Source organism: Cyprinodon variegatus, unplaced genomic scaffold (genome assembly GCF_000732505.1).
Source record: "Cyprinodon variegatus isolate N-32 unplaced genomic scaffold, C_variegatus-1.0 Scaffold792, whole genome shotgun sequence".
NCBI lineage: Eukaryota > Metazoa > Chordata > Actinopteri > Cyprinodontiformes > Cyprinodontidae > Cyprinodon > Cyprinodon variegatus.
In genome coordinates, this window is record NW_015151245.1 from 153,167 (window position 1) to 178,463 (window position 25,297).

The window sequence follows — 25,297 nt, forward strand, 5'->3', positions numbered from 1 at the left end:
TTAATACTTTGTAATAAATACATGTATAAAGCACAATCATAATCAGTTTTGCTCACGCTCTATTTTTAAATATGCAGTAGAGCTATTTAAACGTAGTAGAGGATCTGTACCGGTATATAAAAAACGCGCCCTATAGTCCGGTGCGCCTTATGTGTGTGTTAAATACAGAAATGGCACACATAACTGAGACTGCGCCTTTTAGTACGATGCGCCTTATGGTCATGAAAATACTGTATAATCAAAAAATAAAAGTCTTTTGTGTCTTGTTCTGTGGTATTGGAAATACAGGAAATGTATTTTAACTTTCTAATTTTCTCTTCTCCTCTCATCAGGTGATCTGATTCATCAGGTCAGCCAATCAGCCTCCCATTATACTTATGTGGATAGTCCTTCTCCCTCCTCATCCTCGTCATTGCCTGATGAACATGGAAACCTCCTGATCGAAGCCCCACATTTCCCACCAGAACCACACCCTCTGCACGTGGCAGCAAAGGCCTACAGCCTGTCCTCTGTCCTCATGCTCATCCTCATGCATGCCCGGGTCCCCAACGAGGAGCCACTGATCCTAAGGGGGGCTGAGATAGCTGCCACAGGAAAACTGGCCGACCCCCAGAGTCTCCTGTGCTACCATGGCAACAGCAGCCCAGGTTTGCCCCCTTGTTTAGTATGTGAGGCACTGGTAGAAGCATCTTGCAAGTATTTAGACCCCTAACTTTTTTGTCATATTTTGACTTAACACTGTGAAGCATTGGAACATGAAACTGATCTGAATAATATGCAGAAGAACTAATTCAGGCAAATAGACAGATTCCGATATAAATAGATACCTTAACAATCGATTCTGTAACATAATTTAAAGTCAATTTTAATTGTGCCGGTAGGCTATAGTTTTTCTAAATATCTATAGATTCCCAACTAATAGCTTGAAATTGTCACCATTGTAGCAATGCAAGTATGTTTACAAGTATGTGGTGACAGTGGAAAAGAGAATCCCCTTATCCAAATAAAACCTGTAATGGAAGTTATTATTATAATGTGAAAGGTTTAGTGTGCGCCTACATTAGGCACCCTAAAATCCACTACAATGACAATCTCTTAACAGGACAGATATTGGTCCTGCATTTTTTTTTCTTTAACAGTGTCCTGTCAGCCAATGTGGCAATAAGAATAATTGTCTTGATGCCAAAAAGAGCCCAACAGATTTTACTTTCACAAGTGGAGCAGTACCGCTATCGCCATAGTGTTCCGCTTGATTTATGCCTGTAAATTGCTTTATTATAATTATCCAGGGAGTTTTACAGATTATATGGAGACTGCATTGTCAGTAGAACAGGAAAGGAAAAACAGGAAAAAAGTAGAAAAGACGAAAGAAAGAGGAGATAAAAGGGCTGCATATTACAAGCTAGCCTTTATGGAAGAGAGATAGGTTGCTGAGTTTTTCTAAGGCAGCAATAAAGAATCCTGCTTACCACCTGACAAGCGCCATGCAAGCAGAAACAGTAAATCTATGGAAAAAGATGCTCTGATCAGATCAAACCAAAATTTAAACTTCCCGTCCTACATTCTCATTGTGCAGACAATGTATGCAGTACATTACCTGAACACAACATCCCTCAGGGGAAACCTGATGGCTTCAGCATCTAGTAGATGGAAGGCTGCTCTTTGACTGTAGTCGCACCAGCCATTTGCTGTGGTGTAGTTTGTTTAAAGCAGCTTATCCATAGCTGAGAAAAAGCTTTGTTCTTGTAAACATTTCAAGGGGTGAGATGCACAGAAAGCCTTTGTCAAAAATAGAAATCACAGCTGGAAAATGTCTCCCATCCCGAACGTGAAGCTGTTGCGGCTAGAAAGACTGCTGCAACATGTGTACTTAGGAAAGTTAATGCAAAGCCTTCCTCCCAGCAGTTATTACATGTCTGTACAGCTGCTTACTTATCGCTCATTTCATAATTAGGTACTACTTTGCATGGAAACATGAAGTATGAAGTGAAGTAAAAAGAGGTAAAAGGTTCCAGGGGTATGGAAGTATTTGTAAGAAGGTTGCTTTAATCCAGTTGTGATCTATTGTAGTTTTGTTTTCTAGAGCTGGTAAATTTTTATCTTCTTTTGTTCTCCCAGAATGCCAGCAGTTCTCCATCCCTCGAGCTTTCAACCAAAGTCTTGGCAGAGCTGCTGTAGGAAACAGCATCTTGCAGCTACTTTTTCAGGTAATGAAAAGTACCAAGTTATACTCAAGATGAACAGCGTGTTTAGAACAAGAGCTCAGCAGAATGCCAACAGAGTGTCTCATTATCACAGCAGTCTGAGCCCTCATTCACATCAATTTTACCCAGGTGGAGTCCAATCCCTTTCCCTTCAACTACATCTCCAATTACGCTGTTTCCACTGAGGTGGCATCCATGGAGTTTCGCACAGAAAATGGCACCCACATCCCCATCTCAGGGCTTGATGACAGCATGGCCATTACTGTTGCCATTAACAACAGCAGCTGCAGTGGGGAAGCAGGTGCTGAGGGTCCTGGCACCGCTGGCCTCCCCTTGGCCGGAGCCGTAAACGTCAGCCGCTGCAACTCGGTGGTTGTTAGGGTCAGTGCAGGAAACAGCAATCGACAGGCAGGCCTGTTTGTGCAGCTCAACTTCACGTCTATAGAAGGTGAGCAACTACCTACAGAGCAACCTGAGGAAGCTCTTAAAACCTGACTCTCATTAACATGAAGGACATTCCTTTCATCTCTTTTTTTTATCATGCTTTGTGGGCTCAGTTTTCCTCTTTTCACCAATATATGACAATGACATGTTGCTCTCTCTATATAACCGGGACTTAATTGTGATGTACTGTCAGAAATCCAAAATATTTATGCATTAGTTGAGTTTTCTCTTCAATTTTTACATTGGCAATCAGTTTTAAGGATCTTGCCACATCTTTGTGTTTTCTCTCTAATTCTGTGGTAAATGGGACTAAAGACAGAGAGTCAGTTACTCTCCCACAGAGTTAGGTACACATTCTTATTCAGTAAAGCTAAACAAAGCACACTCTGCTTTCTACTATTGTTGATGAGAATAAAATAAAATAAAAATAGTAAGAATCAAGTTGGAAACTGATTATAGAATGTACCTTTCTTTTATTAAAGGATCAAATTTCTATAGATAGATCTGACTACTTTTGTTTATTGTTAAGCAAGCAAAAACTACTCACTTAATTCATTTATTTTTGTATTTTAAAGTTTTATTTTTGCTTTTAATTTTGCTCAGGCTTTACCTGTTTTTTTCACATGTGCTACTTTCCGCTGTCCAAGTTTAAATTTAATTTTCTTTTATTTCAAGTTATTATTTTGATAGAATCATAGCATTTGTTATTTTTTTACTCCTTCTCAGAAGCCAACAAGAATGATGTAGACAAAACGGTGAAAGAGGAGCCCTTCCTAAACGCCTACCTCCACTCCCATGAGCAACCCAATGAGTTCAACTGCACGGACCGAAAGCGTATCACTCTCAGTATGACCAGAGGGCAGGACCACAGGAAGTACACCTTCTTTCTGTCACCAGAGTAAGAGTCTCTTCACCACCGATTTTATTACCCTTATCTGCATGGAGAACTATTTGCCTGGTTCCATTTTTTATGACATCAGAATTTTCCTGGATTCAAAATACATGAAATCCAACCAATTTATGGCTGGTATTGTAGTGTTTCTTTTTTATTTGTGTAGCAAGATATCAGGAACTTATTGATTTATGATATCATGGCTTACAATTGAAATGAAGCATCAATTCTAACTAATAAAGTATTGAATAGGAAGCCGACGGATCTCTGTAAGCTTTAGAAACTAAGTCATTGAAATATAAACATGTGATGTGGGAATGAAGGAGCTTTTAGAGTCCATTCAATTAATCAAATGTAACATCTACAGGTAAACAGTTATGCAAATAAAATATATAAGGTTGACAAATATTGCATGAAGTCTGTCCTTTGTGTTTGCAGTCAACTCACTGATGATTATGCTTAAATATACTGCTGTACTGATATTGCATGGTGGTGCAGCCCTATAGGGGTCTCAGCTTAAGCTTTTCACCAGACTGAATGGTCTGATGTTTTCCATGTAGACAGCAAATTGCATTTCAATGAACAAAGTGTTACCATGATGGAGTTAGTAGAAAAGATGCAGACAGTTTGACAATTTCTCACACTTGTGCTGCTTTTACCAGGTCCTATGACACTACTCAGGATTACTTCATCAATGTAAGCATGCCATGCAGCCCTGATTCACAGCCTGCTAGTGTTCGCCTGGAGGTGGGGGTGTTTGCCACACTGTGTCAGTACTTCAGTGAGGCCGAGAAGCAGTGGAGGACAGACGGCATGGTGCCTTTGGCAGAGACCAACTTCAGCAGAGCTGTCTGCCGCACCAGACACCTCACCTCTTTTGCAGCAGGCCTGTTTGTACCCAGCAATGCCGTTAGCTTTAAGATGCCAGTGAGTACCACAATAAAACGCTTACTTTTGGGAAATATCTTTTAAAAATACGACACAGACTATGACCTTATTACACCTTCCTGTGTATTTAGGAGCAGTCAGGTGCACCAAGCTTGATTGTGCTGCTGGTGTGCATACTTGGACTGCTGAGCTACATTGTGGCTGCAGCCATCCTGCACAAACTGGATCAGTTAGACCTTCGCCAAGCAGGTGTGGTACCACTCTGCGGCCAGAACGGGTGCTTCAAGTATGAGATACAAGTCAAAACTGGCTGGAGCAGAGGGGCAGGTGAGAAAGAAAATTATTTATTATTCCCACAATATCTACAAGAAAGGACTGAGCAGACTGTACTTCCTCAGAAAGCGTATCTCTTTTAGTGTTTGCAGAAAGATGCTGCATGTGTTCTATTAGAATTTTGTGGAGAGTGTGATATCTTCTGCACTAATCTGCTGGGGTAACAACATCAGAGCTAATGTATTAAAAAAAAAACTCAATAAGCTAATAAAGAAGGCTGGCTCTGTTCTAGCTCTGTTTTTTACACCTCTAGAACCTCCTCTACAACAACTCATAAAAAAAATCTATTCAATTCCATTCAGTTTATTTAAATGGCATCAATTTACAGCACATGGCATCTCAAGGCACTTAACAGAGACAAATTATTCAGACCATACAGTCAAATTGGTTGAAAGCTTTTTAAGGAAAACTAGCCGATTGCATCGACTCGTTGGGCCTCATGCTGTAATGGTCTCAGAATGTAGGACCCAGAATTCAAGCGAGACAGACAGTGGAAAAGTTCAAAAGATTCAATAAGATAAACTGCACAGAATGCAAAGCTGTGGATCTACAGCGACTGCGAGGGAGGCGGGGCACAAGCCATCACTGGCACTCTGGTTAGAGAGAAACACAGGTAAATGACCACGATAATCTGACGGATGATGATTATCCATGTGAGTCACTTACCTGGGGTCCGTTTCATGAAAAATTCATATTCAAATCCGCAACTCTAAATTGATCTAGCTTAAAGTCGGGAACTCTGAGTGTTCGGTTTCACAATGGCTGCTATGAATTAGTTCAATCAATTTTAACTGGGTCCACTCCGAGGTAAACACGTGCGCAACAAGTATTAAAAGCCATTATCCGAGCACCTATTGGATGAGCCACCGTGACAACAGGCAAAGGGGAGGAATCTTTCACCCCACTGGAACTAGAGATTTGATTACAGAACTGCAAAAAAAATAAAATAAAAAAGGAGAATGTGTTTTGAAGACAAAAACAGAGCTACAGCTACAAAGTACAGGAAGGTGGTGAGGGAGAAGATTGTTGCTTCAGTTAATGCGTATGTTTACCGGTATATGAAGTGGGCTTTGGCAGGCCATTTTTACATTTATTAAAAACCCTCACCTCTCTGATGTTCCTTTTTTAGATCCCTAAAATAAGATTCTTCCTGATCTAAATCACACTACTAGACCTAACTGTAATAATATATTTTCTAAGTTACATTTTTGCAGCAGAAACTGAATTTTAGACAGTAAAAAAAAATACACTTGTAAGATACTATTAAGATAATTATACTAGTAAGTTTTATATATCTAGAAATGTTTACAAATTAGAAGTGGCCGTTCTGACATTCATCAGCTTGCCTGTAAATGCATTTATGATATCTAAAAGAAAAAAATTCATAGTTAAAATTATACAAATGCTAACTAATGCAATATGGAGATCTGAAATTAATTTATAGACATCCAGAATGTTTATCCTAGATGTGGAGAATTTTATTTTGTTTGAAATGGTTATTTAGACAAAGAGAGTTTATTGTTGTTGTTGTTTTTTCAGATATCAGGAATACATATTCAGTAAAACTAGTAAATATCAAAATGGCTTGCCATACTTGTTACAATGAAAAGATTACGGGATTATTTCTTGAGTGGTAATAAATGTATCTATTCAGGTGAAATCTCCTGGCAGCAGGTGAGAATGAAGAATAAAAAACGTTGTTCTAATAGATAGAACCAGTGGATCCTCTCATGCGTCCCTCATGTTGATTCTTTTACACAGTAAATCAGTGGCTGTTTGCAGCCGCGCTTCGGATGTTATTATCACAATAAATGGCTGTTATAAAGCGGCTATCAGGCCCATAGAATGGCTTCAGATTGTGCCAGTAGGCTCATTAGTTTGCTATCATTGAGTGAATCCTACTCCTACCCCTAAAGTAATTCCTTTTCCCCCATGGATTTAATGACTCTATTTACGTGTAATCTGAAAATAACTCCAGTAGTTCTGTACTGTAAATATAACTAAGGCTACATTATCATATATTATGCAAGTCTGCTGTTATAAATTATATTTTCATTTGCTGATAAAGAACTTTCGGTCACTACAGCTGGCATGTTGGTATTCAGGGGACACTTGTTTCATTGTCGTCATTTTATTAAAAGAAAGAACAGTCAGTGAGCTCTATGTGAGATGAAGCTACTAATTTTACTAATCTTTAATGCATTAATTTTGAATACTTAATTATAAACATTTTAACTGCTATTTTATGTTTTTAATGTATTTAATTCCAGAAAAGGTTACTTAAAAATGTTAATTTTTTGGCATGACCTTATTCAAAGATTGATCAAATCACACTTTATGTTTATTGGGGCTTGAATACAGCCAAGCCTGTTAGCTGGCCTGATCACAGGTGTTGGTCCACTAAAGGTATTGAAGCTGAAAAAACATGGCTCAAACATAACACCTTTAAATCGCTATAGACATCTAAGCTACGGGCAGAAATGCGTTAGCAGTTGCCATGATAAACACTATCTAAATATGCCTTTACTTTTGTGCCAACAATCTGAGCGCACAGCTACCAGTCTGAACGCGCAGTGAGACCATTGTGCAGCATTTAGGCTCACACTTCCTTTTTGTATTAAATGCACTAAAGCTCCATATTGAATAGCAATTGTTCCTAAGGAAATGCTTTATGCAGACCTGAACTGTCATAATTCCGTCAGTATTAATAAATTGAACTCTATCCTCTGTTCACAGCAAATATAAAACTCTTACAGTCAACATTATATTCTTTATTGATATATACTTTTTTACCATATTTAGCAGAAGCTCTTTTAATGTTCATGGACTGTTCACACTTATATTGAAGTTTTGTTTTTTTTTCAAAAAAATATAAATATCAGGGGTTTCTAAATAAAGCTACATAATTATAACTTTCTACCAATCTGATGGTTGAATGGCCAAAATAATACGTTAAATACAGGAAATATATGTTTTCCTGTGCTCATGTGAATATTTATGTAATAATTATGTAGCAATAAGTGTTTTTCAATTGACATTTTGGTTTTATTTTGTTCTTTGATTAAAACGTGATTAATTTAGATTCATTAATGATACACCCTGTAATTAACTTTTTTAAATTTTCATCACACCCCATCACCAGTGATATAATAGACATTGTCAATAATCGAAGCAGTATTATGCCAGAGGTTTAACGGCAACAGAAAGAGTCTGGTTTCCCTGTAACTTTTCATGAAGCATTTATACAGATATTGTCAGCTCAACTTCTTCTAAACCTGTATATTTGATTTTGACTTTGCACAAACTTGAGAAAAATCAACAGTAAATTAAAACTTTTATCCTACTCTTGTTTTTAGAATTCAATACATTTCTGACAAGCACTCAATATGATTTCCCACCTTCTATTAAGCTCTTTAGCATTTGCTTAATCAGTTATTATCTGTCCATAGGCACGACGGCTCACGTTGGAATCAGCCTTTATGGACGTGAAAGCAGAAGCGGACACCGGCATCTTGACAGCAAAGGAGCTTTTACCCGCAATGCTCTCAACATCTTTCACATTGCCACAGACACCAGCCTGGGTAGTGTGTGGAAGATCCGGGTTTGGCATGATAACAAAGGTGAAGAAGAGACTTTTTAAGCATTTATAGCAGCTAAAAACACAGCATCATTGTAAGTCGTTTAAAAAAATCTGCTGTAACCTTTGTTCGCTGCTGCTTCAACAGGCCTCTCTCCAGCCTGGATGCCACAGTATGTGTTGGTTAAAGACCTGCAGACTGAGAGCAGCTATTACTTCCCGGTTGAGGAGTGGTTGTCTGTAGACAATGAAAGAACAGGTGGACGGGTGGAGATTGAAGTGGAGGCAGCCGGTGAGGATCAAACTGCTAAACTGCTGCTTGGTATTTTCAGTCTTCTCCCACCAACATATTTGTTTTTGCTCCGTCAGAGGAGGCTGTGCTTCTGCGGTTTCCCAGACTCCTGAGGGCTGAGCTGCAGAGGGCGCTGTGTGAGAGTCACCTTTGGCTGTCTCTTTGGGAGAGGCCCCCCCGCAGCCCCTTTACCCGGCTGCAGAGAGCCACTTGCTGTGCTGTGTTGCTGCAGCTTATCCTGCTAGCAAACACTCTGTGGTACAGTATTATAGTGGACACAAGATACAGGTGTGTGGGATTTCCAGCCTACTACTTTTATTTTACGTAGAAGCAATTGTCCATTTTATTAGGCTACATCGTTATACATTATGCAACTCCACAATTTTAAATTATATTTGTATTAGCTGATGACAGAACTGTTGGACACTACACCTGCAGCTGGTTTAATTAGTTATCATTTCATCAAAAGAAAGAACAAACAGATCTGCTGCTTTAATCTGCTGCTCAGTTCTGCGAGTTTTTCTTCTTTGTCTTGAATGCCGTTTCTATGAATGAACACCTGTGTGTTCATTAACACAGGCGTGGGAATTCGTACCCTTATATGGGATTATAGGGTCGGTAGATTTACATTTCTCAGGAACACCCTGAAAAATGGTTTCATTTACAATCATTTACTTAAGTTAAGAACATTTGTTGAATACAAAACTGTTGTTGCATAAGGACCAATATCCCAAGCTTTGTCTGTCTCACAGAGATGTCTACTTAAAGAGACAATTAATCAGATAATCAGCCAGAAGTTTGTAACTTGATTACCTGCAGAGATTCACAGATCAGTCATAGCATTTAGACATGCAATCCAAGGTTTTTATAACAGATTCAGAATTTCTTTAGTTTAGTTTTTCTTTGCAAAACAAAAGTGCAACAAAATTTGTGTAGCAGCTCTCAAAGAAAAAAATGTGCATTTCAAACAGACAGACAGACATGGAGGTGTAAAATCCTTTTAATACCATCTTGTTCTGCAGCAAAAGGGTTGTGTCCCTATATACCTCACTGAACGCAGAGACGTTAGCAGCCGGCGTGGTGGCCTGTCTGATCGTTTACCCGCTCTACCTGTTGGTCTTCGCTGTATTCAGAATGAGCCGCAGCAAGGTACAATAACACCAGAGCAGACCACATTCTGTTCTCCCGTTTGAAATCTAAAGCTCAGATTCTGTGTTTGTCTGCAGTCCGTGACCGTGGAGCAGGTGTCTTCACAAGGGGATCAGGAGTCAGTGGTGATTGATGACTTCCTGGATAACTCATTGGGAGGAAGTTCTATCCTCTTTTTTAATGGAGAGGTAAAGTTTTATCTGAGACTTAAGATTTTCTATTGTATAGAAAGCTGCTTTAGCTGTGCATTAATCTATCTGTACGATTCTGTTTCTCAGACCAGCTCAGAGGAGACAAATGTGGATCTGCCGTCTCTCTCTCTTAAAAGGTGAACTACTCTTTGCTAGCTACTATAAGACTATGGTTGAGCAGAAGGAGACTCAGAGAAAATATATAATGACAGCAAATATTAAGGGTAATCAGAGGAAAGAAAGATGATAAAGTTCTCAGATAATAACATTTTCTATAAAGTTTAATATGCACAAAAACTTTCTTGTAGTCTAATTCACATCTTTTGCTTTTAAGTGATGACACCTGGGACATGCCAGAGGAGGACACAGATGACCGAGACTGGCCGGACGGGATGAATGATGAAGCTGTGGTGGGAGGGGCCGGACACGGGGCAGGGATGCCCAGGCTGAAGAGGGTAAAGGGGAGCAGATACCTGGGTGAAGACATGACCCTGAACCCTGAGGAGGAGGGATCTGATCCATGTAACAAAAATTTTAATTCATCAGGTGATCACAGCTGGAAGAGTGCAGGGTTAAATCAGGCACTTCTTAATCAGAAATACTGACCTTTGTCTCCCTTCTATTCACAGATGAGGATCTGATTAAACACATACTCGAAGATGGGCAGAATTTCTTTCCTCAGGCAGATGAGAGTGAGATGGCTGACCTGTAAGCCAGTTACTCTCCTATTTTATAAAGTAGTAAAATCAGCAAACAGCTTTAATTTGCTAGTGTTTGATGTGTTTCTATAACTTCTACTTCAGGTCAAGTATTTTTGGGGACAAAACAGAAGTGATTCTTCTTCAGAAACTGAGTGAACCTCTTACCCTTGAATCCATAAGGAGGGATCCACCAAAAACAGCTTTCATGTCAAATACAGGTGTGTTTTTACAAGGACATGGAAGTTTATATAATTTTAACCTCACTTTATTTATGCAGTATTGTAATTTTAAGAAATCATTTTCCAGTACCTTGGATTTAAAACACTAAAACCTCAAAGTTTAATGTGATTTACCAACTTACAGACCGAGAAAATGTGTTTGCTTGGTTATTAAATGGAAAGAAAATTAAACAGTGATTTCAAAATATTTTTTATTTAAACTGCTTCTTCCCCTATGCACCCCATCGAATGCATCGAGGTGTCAGCATTATGCTATAGGGATACAAGCAAGCATACACACCCTAAAATATCATTTATTTGTATTATAAAACATAAAACTTAAAAAAAAAACATGTGTCCTATTTATTCTACTTCATAATTATTAGTATTGTTTGTCACTCATTCACAGAACATCTACAATACACTGAAGGTTGTGGATGTAACAAAACATGTCAAATACAAGAGGTTTAAATATTTTTTTTTTTCCAAGGCACTGATTAAATACAAATTGTAGAGCAAATAATACAAACTGGATTAAAAATCTGGTTGGGTAAAAATATACATTTTGAAAATTGCTTTAAGCAAAAGAAGATTATGGAGTAAAATAGTTACTAAAAGCATATGTATATGAGTCTGACTTGTCATTATTGGCATGTAAGTCAATAAATGTGACTAAATTTAAGATTTGCATTTGTTTCTTGTTGTCAGCTCCATCATACATGTGAATTTAAATGTTTCATCAGTTAGAATATATAGCTGGAATTTACCAACTCAAGTTACAACAGCAAATTTAAGTTTGTGGCAGTAATGCACCAGAACGTTGCTCCCCAAGTTATATAAATGAGCAGGAATGAACAAAAAAAGAAAACAGTACATTTATTTCATAAAGCATAAATTTGTGATTTATGCTCATAAAGGTTTTAGTCATATTTATAAATAAGCTTTTAGAACTCATACATATACCCCTAAATTTTTATTTGTGCTTGTATATATCTTACATTTATTTACGTTTATTGACTTATAATTATAAAATGTAGACAGCTAAGCATACACTTTATTGATTTGTGATCTAACCTAAAAAGAATAAAGGTCATCTTTAAGACTTCACAGATTCACAGGGAAAGTTGGGTTGGTGGAATTCAACCTTTTTTGTTGTAAGATTATGTTAAACTGAGCTTCTGAGCTTGGACGTAAAGCAGTTATCAGTTAAATAATCCTTTTTTACTAAGATCTTCAGATTAATTCAGTCAACTTTCAGCTGTTGAAAAGGGCATTCAAGTCTCCCTACAGCTAATTAAAGGCCAAGGCAGAATCAATGGTATTTAGTAATCCTTAGATTTGAATTAAAAGGTCACTAATCCATTATTGTGTTGTATTATATTGTATTTTTAAAATAAGACATTTAATCCTCTATGACAAATCATCATTGTCAACATAATCACCCCACCATTTCCTTTCACGAGAACGTCTGTCTGTATTCCATAGTTCTGTACTTCATAGGATATTATAATATGCTATAGACTTATTATAATAAGTCTGTTTTTGCTAAATATATGAAATTCAATTACTACATTTTTGCTAAATATATCAAATTCTCTCAGATTATCTAGAGAACATCCTTAATTATCTGTTTACATGTATTACCAAAGTCTCTCAGTTGTATTTAGGTCTGTGCTGTAGCTACTGTAGGCCGTTCTAACAGACGGATTAGTATTGATTGAAACTTTTCCAGATGTTTTTTTAAACTAACGATTCTTGTCTTCCTGGCTCAAGTAATAACTGATGTGTGCCGTCCCCGGCGGTTCCCTCCCTGGTGCGGACTGGCGGCGATGTGGGGCAGCTGGGCTGGAATCGCTCTGGCCAGCTGTGTTTCCATTTGGGCGGGCTACGGGTTCAGTGAGAAGGTGGCCATGATGTGGTTAATCTCCTGCTTCGCTAGTTTCCTCTGCTCATGTCTGCTGTTGGAGCCAATTAAGGTAGACCCTCCCAGACTCTTTTTAGGGATGCTTGTACACGATTTACTGCCAAACTCATCTCTAAATTCACCCTTTTTTTTTGTTTTTACTACTGTATTTTCTGGACTACAAGGTGCACCTGAATATTTGACGCAGGTGTTTGAATGTTTAATTACGCTGATGAAGATTCCTAGTCATCCAGGTCATAGTCATTTCGTAAAATGTTAAAAGACAATCCACTGGACTTGGTTTCCAAGGTTTGAAGACGTTTCGCTTCCCCTCCAGGAAGCTTTCTCAGACATTTGAATTTAGAAAGCTTCCAGGAGGGGAAGCGAAACGTCTTCAAACCTTGGAAACCAAGTCCAGTGGATTGTTTTTTAAACTTTTACGGAATTTTTAATTACCATTTGTAAGAGAATATGGAAAAAGGGTGTTGTCATTAAAGAGATAGCTGATTGGGAAAACATCCCTTTTATTAACAGTTTGAAAAACAAGCTGCCGCTACATATTTGCATAACTTTTTCCGTATATGTACAACTACCGGTAATTAAAAGTACATAACATGTACTCTGCTGTATAAATGAGTAACACATTTAGTGTATAAAAATAACATACAGCACACCACAAAAAATAGGATTGGCCTTCCTTTTGGGCTAAGATGCCGCTTAGATTTTAACAGGAAGAAAAGCCAGAGATTCATCACCATCACCATTGTCTTCTTCCTGCCTACTAAAACCACCTCTTCAAGTCCTTTTCTTTAGTGTCCGAAAACAAACAGGCTCAGGGTGGCTTCCCCATCCACTATCCTCTCCTTCGCTGTTGCTTTCAAAACCAAAGAACTCCTTGGTGTCAGTGTCAGAATCGAACACCCTCTAAAGGGTCACACAGCCGTCCAGCCCTTCGAAATGTGTTGGTGATTGTGGATGTTTTCACACTTCTCCATGTGATCAAAATCCACTGGCATATGTGCAAAACTTGCCACTGAACGCGCAGTGCTACTTTGTAATGTTGAGTGGCTGCAGCTGCTTCTTTTTCGAACTAAATTGTGTGACACTACCTTGCCCTCACATGGACATGTGACCAACATACCACTCTTTTCCATGGATACTGTGTGTCTGATTACATGCTCTTCCGCCAGCACAAACCAAAACAAATCCTCTTACGATATCACAAAAATCATTTACAAATCCATTGAAAAGCAGCATCAGACGATAATACGATGGATGCACAGCTTGTGAAAAAAGTAGCCGCTTATAGTCTAGAATTATAGCAAAATTATGGTACTTATCTGTACATTTTATGTCCTTGTTTTTGTCTATAATCCCTGCTGGCTGTGTTGATTTTTTTATTTTCGAATTTCGTTGAAAGTCCAATGTTAACCTCTTGAGATCTTAAAGTGTTAACAATCCTAACAGCTTCCCTCTGCCCGCAGGTGCTATGTGAGGCTGTTTACTTTGCTGTGTGTGTGCGTCGCCTGCGTCCAGAGGACAGCGATGTTCTGGTGGATTACCCTCGAGAGGAGCGAGTGGTCCAGCGGGTCACTAGGGTGAGACCGCCACAGGGCTTCGCTCTGTCTCAGGCCCGACACCAGGCCCGCAAGGTCCACATGCTGCACACCATGCTGAAGGTCTGTGGGAAACAGAGCCTATTTACTGGAGGCAGAAAAACCTCTGCTTTGTTGACTAATAGAAATAAAACATGTTTGTGCTTTTTCTCAGAATTTCCTGGTCTACATGTTTTTCCTGCTGGTCGTCCTGCTTCTCAACTACTCTGACTCGGCCAAAGACACGCACAGTTTGAGACTGAGGACTCAGCTGCAACGAGCCCTACTGACACCTGAGTACCACACAATTAGCAGGTACTCATTTAAGGATAAATGTTAAGGATAAATCTGTGTCTTAAAATGTGATTTGTTTTACTCCCAATTCCACGTTTGCTTTCATTATAAGGACCTGATGCCCTTTATGTGAACACAAAAATGGCAACACTTAATAAACAACACTTATTATTAAACAACACATATTATTCTAGAACTAAATCCAAATCAAACATGTAATCCTTTTCTCTTTCCACTCAAGCTTCTCTTTTGCATATCTTCTCTGGGAGTGCTGATTATGTTTCTTTGTCTTTAAGACGAAAAGACGTTTTGGTCTGGCTTAATGACTCTCTGCTGCCTCGGCTCCTGGATGAGTCCTCACTCCTCAGAGACACAGGGAGCATGCTGGTCGGCTGTCTGAGGCTCCAACAAACCCGTGACACACAGCGTGAGTTAACCTTACCATGATGTCTGACCTTTAACTCAGAGCTTACAAATAAGACTGAGCTCCTAATTAACAATAGTATATTTGAAGAGGTGCTATCCTTTAGATCTGCTTATTTTTGTTATTAGTGAAGTTATTTTTGTACTCTACAAACTGCACTGCCTTATAACTAAGTATCCACTAAGTTCAGCACAAAACATTTGATATTACTGCTTACACAATAATAATCTTTGCCTTGGTGGATCAATTCAAACAGCTTTTCAACAGCGTTAATCACATACCTGCTACATAGTGTTCCTCATTGAAAGCTCATATACCTTCTGTGTTAGGCAATGATACTTTTGAAGGGCTTTGGCCATGGTTAAATGTGACTGAAACATTTTCTAATTTACACTTTTTTAGGTTGATGTATATAAAGTTCTACTTCTCTTAGCTGCTTTTCAAAATAAATTAAAAAAACAGGAGAAAATGGCATTTAAAGTAAATTTAATTCCTCGAGTAAATCAGTAAATGACACCTAGAAATAAGCTCAACAATTTTCATATGTAATACGTTTAAAACAACTGTACCATTGGTAAAGAAGACTGTTAGAGGCAGAACCTAAAATGACATTAGGCACAGTAAGCAGGACGATCCAAAATAAGTTGTTAGAGACAAAGTTCCCAAAATTCTGTGTCTCTATAATGGGTTTGTATTATGAGTTATCTTCTCAGTTCAGAAGGCCCCATGCCTGTCTTGCCTAGGGCCCCAAATTTCCTAAATCCACCCCTGCTTCGATTCTCCCCTCCGGGTTTCCTCTGTTGTACCGAGAATTACCTCCTCTGACCGCGCATCGCCCTAAACTCACGGCCATTGATGAGAAAATGGATTGAAATGTGAACAAAAAGGAAAATCTTAAACATATTCTTAATGTTTTCATATTTCTCATACATGGCTGCCTTAAAATTGATAGTTTTGGTGGACAGATACATTCGAATTAATATGATTTTACTTGTATGAAGACACGTTTCAGACGAAACTGTATTACAGTCAGTGTGCGATGAATAAATTCTTTGCTCAGTGGATGGAAATTCCCCATTTTGCTATCAACGTCATTCTAGATCATTTATGACCCTTTATTTATTCAACTTAGAACCTGCGGAAGATTCCCTCCCCTCCTTATTTTCACATTTATTGTCCCAGACTTATGATATTCATACCACAAGCACAGAGAGCAGGTATGATTATGTGGAGAAACCTGCATAATTGTAAACATTATTTCTCAAACTGGGCAGGGGAGAGAGATCTCAGCAACTTAGAACCTGCGGAAGATTCCCTCCCCTCCTTATTTTCACATTCCATCAAATCTTTTTGTCTTTGACGCTCGGCCGGGATGCTGTTCAGAACAGCTCAGACTGTGCACTACTCGAAAGCGTAACCTGCGAAAGGGCAATATTATTGCCATTAATGTTAATATATAATAGAAATTTACACATTCAGTGATAAAATGTCACAGGGGATTGTATGGGGGGGTGGTCATTTAAGAAGGCGGATGAGTTCGAAGATTTTCTAAGAAGGGGGATGCCATTTCCCGTCATCCCCCCTCAACTTGAGTACTGGTTTTCACTCAAAATGTCCCATATCTTCCAGCTTTAGGGGGTTTCAGACCAAGAGAACGATCCCCTCATTTGATTACATCCCTAACCAGAGCCAGAGAGAATGCATCGGTCACTGCTGGCATCCATACAGATTGGTAAGGAAAGCATTGAATCATATCAATCATTGGTTTGCTGGCAAGAAATTATTTCAGTGATAAGAAAGACTTTTTGTTATGTCACACTCATTCACCTTCTTTTTTTTTGCTGTCTTTTTTCTTTTTTTCAAGGGCTCAGATGGAAGAGTCTGACAGAAACATGGTTCACCACTTTAACGGGAGTCTGAAGGAGGCCTCCTCGTCTCTGCAGCAGCAGCTGCAAATGACCAACCACAAGTAATGACCATAATGAGATATGCATGTAGAAAAACTAGAGTTGTTTTTAAATACTGAATTATGTCCACTGCTCCAGAAATATGTAAAGCCTCTGGCAAAAGTATTTACACATCCTGAACCTTTTTAAAACCTTGTTTTGCAGCCAGAAATGTTGTCATGTCCATGTTATGATTACTGGAGTCAGACCAACTCAGAGTAACATAGAACTATCAAGTCAAATGTGAAGTATGCATGGTTATTATCAGCCTTTAAACCTTCAAATAGAGGGATCAGTTGGGTTTGAAGTCAATACTTTTACTGCAAATACAACTTGGATTTTCTGGCACTGCAAATATGAACTTTTAAAAGAATTAACAGTACATCTAATAAAAAAACTCAAAAAATTTTATTATCTGTCCAAGCAGCAATTATATATATAACATAATTCATTATTTTTATCTCGGTTGGAGTCATAGATTGTACAGTTTAGGATTGGTTCCTACCACCTTTGTACATCTATCCTTTTCTCGTTTTTTTAAATAGTGCATCAGTTCATTTATTTTTCGCTCTTATTAATTCCACTAGCCTTCCTCCTCAGCTCATTGCTTAAGAAATCTGGCCCAGAGTTTTATTGTGACTGAAGTCTAGATTTTTTCCACAGGTTGGAGCAATTATGATAAAATAATAATAAAAAAAATAGGAAAATAAATCCCAGAAACATGTAGGTTAAGAGACTTTCAACAATGGTTTCTGCAAATCATAACTGAAGTCTTTCATCCAGTCATGACAACATTTGGTTTGAGCTTACAAATATTCACAGTTGACAAAGCAACAGTTAGTGATGATTAATGTTTTTAAAATCCAAGATGAGTTTTTTTCTGTAACAAACATTTTTTTTTTGGAGGTAAATGAAACATGATAAAGACATGAGTCTGAAGTGAGTGTGTGTTTGCAGGACTCGAGCAATGTTTGTGGAGTTCTCCCTCTACAACATCAACACAAACCTGCTGGCCGTATGCAGGTTTCTGTTTGAGTTCCCGGTTTCTGAGCGTGCTCAGTCCAGCCTTGATCTCATTGTCATCACTTTGTGGCCAATCTCAGGCCTGGACCTCCAGCTTCTTCTCACGGTACATTCATCTCACACCTCTAAGAAAAATAAGGTCTGACTGAGAGGGTTTTCCCATTCCTCCAACCTCTGTGAACATCTGTTTTCCAGATGGTCCTCCTCTGCCTGATCTTGTATTTCCTGGTGCGAGGGATTCTGGGCTTCCTCAAAGAGGGCTACAGATACCTGTTGTCATCGTGGAGAGTAATGGGTATATGTAAGCTGTGTTTGGCTGCATCTGTGTGCGGGTTACACCTGAGTCGCTCTGTTATGGCCAAGCAGCAGTGGACATTGTTCCTGAAGCAACCCAACAACGCTTTTATAGACTTCTACCCACTGGCCAGGCGGAGTCAGCTGTACACCGTCATGTCTGCCATGCTGCTGTTCATTCTGGTTCTGAAGGTAAAGCAGAGACAAATAATATATTTCTTACTAAATCTTAAGCCCTTAATTTATATACTCATAAAAAACTCTGTATGTTTTTATGCCTTTAAGTAGTTTCCAAATTGTTATATATGGTTCAGGTGGAATAACTGTCATTTGGAGTTGTCGCTTTTTGCATCATGCAATTGTTTTGGTGATTATTTGCAAGACTGGGCATTAAAAGTTTAAGTGTGTTTAAGTGACATTAAAAAACGAAAGTCAGACCTGGGAACATATTGTACCCTGTAACCATTTAGAACATGAATATGATAGATGAACATATGTCTTTGATTGATGTTTTTCAGACTAACTGAAGAGTATCACTTAATGATGCATCATTTAAAGATCATGTTGTAGACCTACTGAAAATTAACTCCCTCAGCACTAAAATTCCTCTTGTGTGAAAAAGTTAGAATAGTGTGGCATTTAGACGTCACTGCAATGACCGTACATACAATGTTTTTCCCTTTGTTTACATTTTTTTCTCCCCTCTCGGTCACTCAGGCATCGCACCAGTTGCGTTTTCTTCGTGAGTGGGCGGTGTTTGGCAGAGCTCTGCGCCGCTCGGCCTGGGAGCTCCTGGGAGTCGCCTTGGCTCTGTTGCTGTTGGTTCTGGCTTACTCCCACACAGGACACCTGGTGGGATACTACTACCAGTTTTCAAAATTGGACTCATTGTTAAATATCAGTTGGCTTTGAACTGGTTTTATAGAGCTCTTTTCATGACCTCTCCCTGCAGCTCTTCCACTCTGTGTTGGATGGGTACGGCAGCGTGAGCTCCGCCTGTCTGTCTTTACTGGGTGCTGGAGGGAGGGGCCTTGTATCGTGGCTCCCTGCCTTGGCAATGACTGGTCCGTCCAACTCCGTCTCCACCCTGACATTCCATGCAACATTTGCGCTCCTAAGGCTAGTTTTCCTGTGGTTGATCATCTCTGTGCTGCTGAGGAACTACCGGCGTGCCCGAGCAGAGCTCTATCGCCCCGCTGTAGATCTCCAAGACTACGAGATGGTGGAACTGTTCGTCAGAAGACTCAAAATGTGGATGGGACTTAGCAGGACCAAAGAGGTAATAACCTTGCTTTACATCTAAGGCTAACAGGATGTTAGCCATTTTCAGGGTTTTGTTGAACGTATTATTCAAATGAGCTGTTGGGAAAGTGCGTTCACGAATATATTAACTAAGTAAGTTTGTTCTAAAAGAGGAAAGAGTTTCTATTGATGGTCAAGGAAATATCCAGAAACATTGAACACCTTGTACTTACAAGATAAATTTGCCTGGAGAGCCGGTACTTTAGAAATCCATTTGTTTTGTTGGGAAAAAACGTTTACATTTTATACAGATCCAAAAATAATCTAATGATTTTTTCTTTCCATCACAGTTTCGCCACAAAGTGCGTTTCGAAGGCATGGAGCTCCCTCCATCCCGCTCATCTTCCACCAGCGACTGTAAGTCCTTGTGTCTGCCCCCATTGGACAGTCCAGACTCCCCACCGACCCCAGATAGCGTTGATGCCGGCTCCGAGGCGTCATGGCGCCCAGCCTCCTCAAGCCCTTGTAGCCTAACGGAGGCCCCAGGGATTAGCCTCGGGTTGGGTCTAGGTCTGAGTCTGGGGCTCAGCCCGGGGGTGGTGGTAGGGGGGATGAGCTGGAGGGAGAGGGCGGAAACAGAGGCCTCCCTTAGGAGGCTGCTCCCAACCCTGGATGCTCTCCTGCAACAGCTCGACCGAGTTAACATGGCGACAGAGGATGTTTACCACATGGAGTGCAGGCTGGAGCGAGCACAGAGGAAAAGGAGGCTCATTAAGAGAGAAAGAGGAGAAGATGGTGGTGAAGGGAGAGGAGGTGGTAAACAGAGAGGGAAGGGGAGAGACAAGGAAGTGAAAGAACGAAGGGCTGGAAAAGAAAAACACACCAGGAGCAGGAAAGAGAAAAAGACAGATAAAAGTCAACCTTCAAAAGAATCTGCAAGCAGAAAGACTCCTGCTGCCACCCCTGTTCCCTTTTCAAAGCCAAAAGCTCCATCAGCATCCACACAGCCCCCCACCTCACATTCATCAGTCAGAACATCAGTCAGCGCGTCCTCTCCATCTTCGGTCACAGATAAACCCATCGTTGACCCCATCCCAGCAAGCTCTCCTCCTCTCAATGATCCACCCTCCAAAGCACCCTTAGCTCCTTCGTACCCCCGGGCACAGACTCCTTCCATGCCGCCCACCTGCGGACCCACGCCCATTATGAATAGAGATCCTCCGACAGACAGAGAGACCCTACCCTCCTCGAGTCTGTTTAACCACCCAGCTCACACTACCACCATCCCCACACGGAAGAGGAAACGAAAAGCCCCGCCCCTGAAAAACAAGGTGCACCCCACTTAACAGAATGCAGGAGAAGAGGAATGCTGAGCTGGAGAACGTAGGAAGAAAAGGTTGGGTTAAGGACGAGAGGAGATCGAGGACAGCTGGCCTTGTCCCCAGATATACCTCTTTAAACCCTGGAAGAGAAGAGAAACCAAGGAATCAGAAAGAGATTAGAAAGTCGCCTAAAGACAGAATGTTTGAGCAGATTGTTTGGCAAAATTCAGGATAATCAGATGCAAAGGAATTCGCCCTAAACCTTGGTGCAGGTCACCAGGTGACTGATCGTACCTCTCCAAAATCCCTACCGTCCTACTCTGTCGTCATTTGATCCTGGAGGTCCCAATGGCGTTGTGACAGGAGCACCGAAAAGTGCTTACCAGAGGACTCACGCAGAAGATAAGAGACTTTAACCCCAAACTTCTCTGTATATAGGATTCCTTGCTCAATGTCGTCTGTCTTTATTTTGTTAAAGATATCGTTTCTTGCAGGCACGCACATTGTATACACAAGTATCTAACACTGTAGTCATGTATCAGCAGGTGGAAATTGGTCTTGTGCTCCGAACCATGCGGGGCTCTAGGAAACATGCACATGATGGCGTTTAGATTTCAGCAGCTTGCCTGCATGACAGGATGGATACAGTGCCGGCCATTTTTAATTCTGTAGCGAAATGTGCACAATTAATTTAAAGGTTTAACATCACAGAATATCCCCTCTCAAAATTATTTATTAAGTGTGGAAAACACCCTAAATACAGAATAAAATCATCATTATTGGACAGATTCAGCAGGCATATTTATCTAGACTTCATCAGACTCTCTTTAAATCCTGAGATTTTCAATTAATGTGATTTCTGCCAGCTCTGTTATCCGGTTAAACATTAGATAGAGGTCTAACAAAACGGTTTAGAGGGAGGACTCTTGGTGCCAGCCGAGTCCGCATGTTGGTATAAACACAGATTAGTAAAAGGTATTAATAATTAATCAAATGTCGGATATTTTTATGAAGCATTTTCAGGAACATTTTTTTAAGGGCTGGAACCACAAAAATAGAAAAGTTATAAGTCAGGAATTTAAAAGCATTGGAGGAGCAGCTCCCCATTAGTAAATAAACCACATTCATTTAGCATCGTCACACAAACAGTTTGAATCAAATTATTCAAACGGTCTAGTTCTAAATGCATTCTGAGTATGTCGACAAAAACTTTAACTGCAAGCCTGTCAAATCACCCAAAGTTTGCAAACTCCATTGCACTGAATGTCAAAAACATTGCCCTCAAACACTGGAGAATTATCTCAATGCCTGACTTTAGAAAATAACAAAAGGTTAAATGTGATATTTTGAGGTCTGTAAAAAAATACAAGCCGTTGTTCCACATACCGACTGTATTCGTATCCCGGGGGAACAAAAAGGTATTGATTCCAATTTAAACATCCCAGCAGTCAGTCTGATTAACTTCAAAACTTACATTTGTTTTTAAGAAATTGTTTAAGATAGCAGTAACGCTTGAATGTCTTGTTTTGGGTCGTTTTTCCAACCAAATAAATGTTCCAGATATGAAAGTTTAATTTCCACACATTTTTTTCTTTTTTTATAACTACATAAATAATAGATTCCAGAATTACCTGAAGGCTTTTTACATTTTTCAAGGCACGGCAATAATTATGGCCAGCACTGTTGGAGATAAGAACCAGAGAAAGCAACAGAAGGCTTAAGAAAGGGTCTGATGGAGAGATGCAGAAGGTGCTAACAGAATAAAGGACAAAGGGATGGAAATGAGGGAGATTTTATGGATGTTTTTTCTTAAAACATGAGCATTAACATGTTAATGAACCATAATTGGTTCACCAATTATAAAGCTATACTGACTCCCACTCTTCAATCTTCCCTAAATGTTTGTTATTGTGTTTCATATGGATTGAATTAAAAGCACTTTTTGTATTGTTGGAAGGTATTTTGTGGCATTAAGTAATAAGCTCGGTATCCAAACCAAACGCATAAAGCTTCACTCATACTGTACTTAGTTACTTAACCATAAGCGCTGCCAAAGCTTTGAAAATCATTTATGCATTTTGATTTTATCCAGACATGCATTAATTCATTTTGTACTTGCACTTTACTCTCTAACAGAGATGTTGAACACCATATTTAATTATGTGTCAGGATATGAGTACATTTACGTTAAAGGGACTTTGTAAAAGTGTTTCCCGGCTGTTGTTAAAGCTTGCATTTGTTTGTATGTTTGTCAGCTCTTTGATTTGTTTTAATCTTGTCGCATCAACACACGCGCTTCCAGTGTCGAGTGGGCACATCTCAGGGAACCTATCCTCTCTCTGTCACAGCTGGATTCAAATCCAAGAGATCAGTCCAGTTTATTATTAAATAAAAACAAAAATTAAGTCTGGTTGTAGTTATATAAAATATAAAAGGGAGCGGTACTGCATTGTGTTGGCCTCAATGTAAAAGAGGATGAATGTTTAGTTCTGAAGTTAGTTGCTTTTTTAACTTTGTCCAGCTTTAACAAGTATTTTTACTGTGTGTATATGTTTTGTATATATTTGGGCCTTAGGATGTAGATATTTTTGTAATCTATATTAATAGTGCGCAGTAACTCACACTTATGTCAAGCACTGGTGTTGCAACCTCCAATGTTTTTTCAGTTTTTTTTTTTCTCCTGGTCTGACTAATGCAAAACAACCAAAGCTTTTAAGTCTTTAATGTTTGACAGAACTGATGGTTTAGTAGAAACCACAGGAAGCTCTGCAGTCTGATGTTCCCTCTCTTTGTGTACAATGTGGAAGAGCCTGGTGCCAAAGCTAAACTGTTTATGTTCTTTTGTTCAGTCTGTTGCTTTATGAAGCTTTTTATTTGAAAGCATTTGCCTTTGCCATTCCTCCTTGTATTCATGCAGTTGTAGCACTGCTCTTGCTTTTGCACTTGACAAAGTCAAATAAAGCATTTGACACCTGAACTCTGCAAGGTCAAAATCATTCTGGTTATTAAGGGGGAAATGAAGGATCACATCCACTAAGAAATTTTCCTTAATTTGATTATTAGAGTCCGACAGTAAACTCATTATTGGATCAGTTGACAGCAGCATAAAAGGTCCCGTTATGTTTTGGCAGACTTTACTTTTTACCATGTAGGCTTACAGAACAAACAGAAACCTCTTAAATGTATTTATGACTATAACAAAAATCAAATTTTAAGAACTGGTAATATGAATGATTTAAATTAAAACCGTTGTAGTATTTAAATAGCAAAGATATTGTGTCATATTTGAGGATCTTCTGCATTTTATTGTTGAACAAGGCTTTCACGTGTTTAGGCCTTTTGTAAAATATTTTATGAGGATGTTTTTAGAGAGTCCAAAATTACATAAACACTGATATCTGGCATGTTTGTTGGCCTTTGATGTGGAAAAAATAAGAGATGGTAAATCCTGCAAAGCCCTGTTTGGATTTTTTTTTTTTTTATAGCAGAAACACAAAAAAAATAATAAAAAAGCCTGTATGGCTCTGGGTGAGCCATAAAGGCTTTTGTTTTTTTTTGTGTGTGTTTGCAAATTATTTAGAGTCCTGATCAGAAACCCATTACTCTCTCAAGATCATATTTGGAAATAGATGCAAAACCTAAGAGATACTACTTTGTTTTTATAATTGAGGTTGTGACCATATTTACTTAAAATATATATATTTTAGGCAGAAAAAAAGAATGTCCAAGGTACTGTAAAGGGCATTAACTGAGTTTAACAACCAACACATAAAGCAGCAAGAAAGTTTTGAAAAGGCACTTTGCTAGATTTTGCACCATCTTGATCCATGATTTCCATGAAACCATGTGTGTTTTTTCATTTATTTTGGTTCTATCCTCCAATAAAATAATAGTCCCGATCAAACCAGAAGAGCTCTAAATAACATGTTGGAGGTCTACAAAGCTATAACTAAGGAAACTCCTTTCCTTACATTAAACATTAAAATCAGGACACTAAAAATACCCGTTAGACAAAGTATGAAACATCCCAAATCAGGCAGCAAAGGGACCAAGGGACCAGCCTCCAAATGTTTTAAAAGCACTCCAGCTCAGAATTTCTCTTTATCGGGGGATAATGAAATAAAAATGTCAGGATTTTTTATAACTCTCAGAAAACTCATAGTGTGCATCTTTACCGTTTATTTAGTTTAATAAAACGCTTTCCTCAAACTCTTTGTAAACATTTTATAACTCTCCTGTTGTTGCTGTCAAAGAATACTGCCAGAGAGGCAGAAAAAAAATAATGCATGACAAAGCATACAAAAACGTTCACGCTGCAGTTTGTCTCAAGCCATAAAAATAAGCGGCACCACGTTTTACTTTTTG

General features: G+C 39.1%; 1 protein-coding gene across 1 annotated transcript in view; it reads left to right on the forward strand.

The window, feature by feature from the left end:
* pkd1 (polycystic kidney disease 1 (autosomal dominant)) overlaps positions 1-23,327 on the forward strand; it is a 92,540-nt gene extending 69,213 nt beyond the window's left edge. Inside the window, exons 31-56 of the mRNA XM_015396359.1 lie at positions 333-647; positions 2,119-2,207; positions 2,334-2,652; positions 3,375-3,546; positions 4,203-4,467; positions 4,560-4,755; positions 8,211-8,381; positions 8,487-8,630; positions 8,708-8,918; positions 9,653-9,779; positions 9,857-9,967; positions 10,058-10,107; positions 10,305-10,516; positions 10,600-10,678; positions 10,774-10,889; positions 12,663-12,865; positions 14,277-14,471; positions 14,563-14,702; positions 14,978-15,108; positions 16,735-16,837; positions 16,970-17,074; positions 18,009-18,180; positions 18,270-18,560; positions 19,086-19,220; positions 19,321-19,647; positions 19,961-23,327. Coding sequence (XP_015251845.1) covers positions 333-647; positions 2,119-2,207; positions 2,334-2,652; positions 3,375-3,546; positions 4,203-4,467; positions 4,560-4,755; positions 8,211-8,381; positions 8,487-8,630; positions 8,708-8,918; positions 9,653-9,779; positions 9,857-9,967; positions 10,058-10,107; positions 10,305-10,516; positions 10,600-10,678; positions 10,774-10,889; positions 12,663-12,865; positions 14,277-14,471; positions 14,563-14,702; positions 14,978-15,108; positions 16,735-16,837; positions 16,970-17,074; positions 18,009-18,180; positions 18,270-18,560; positions 19,086-19,220; positions 19,321-19,647; positions 19,961-20,956 — 5,375 coding nt within the window. The 3' untranslated portion in view covers positions 20,957-23,327. The remainder of the gene's footprint in view (positions 1-332; positions 648-2,118; positions 2,208-2,333; positions 2,653-3,374; positions 3,547-4,202; positions 4,468-4,559; positions 4,756-8,210; positions 8,382-8,486; positions 8,631-8,707; positions 8,919-9,652; positions 9,780-9,856; positions 9,968-10,057; positions 10,108-10,304; positions 10,517-10,599; positions 10,679-10,773; positions 10,890-12,662; positions 12,866-14,276; positions 14,472-14,562; positions 14,703-14,977; positions 15,109-16,734; positions 16,838-16,969; positions 17,075-18,008; positions 18,181-18,269; positions 18,561-19,085; positions 19,221-19,320; positions 19,648-19,960) is intronic.
* The last annotated feature ends 1,970 nt before the right edge of the window (positions 23,328-25,297 follow it).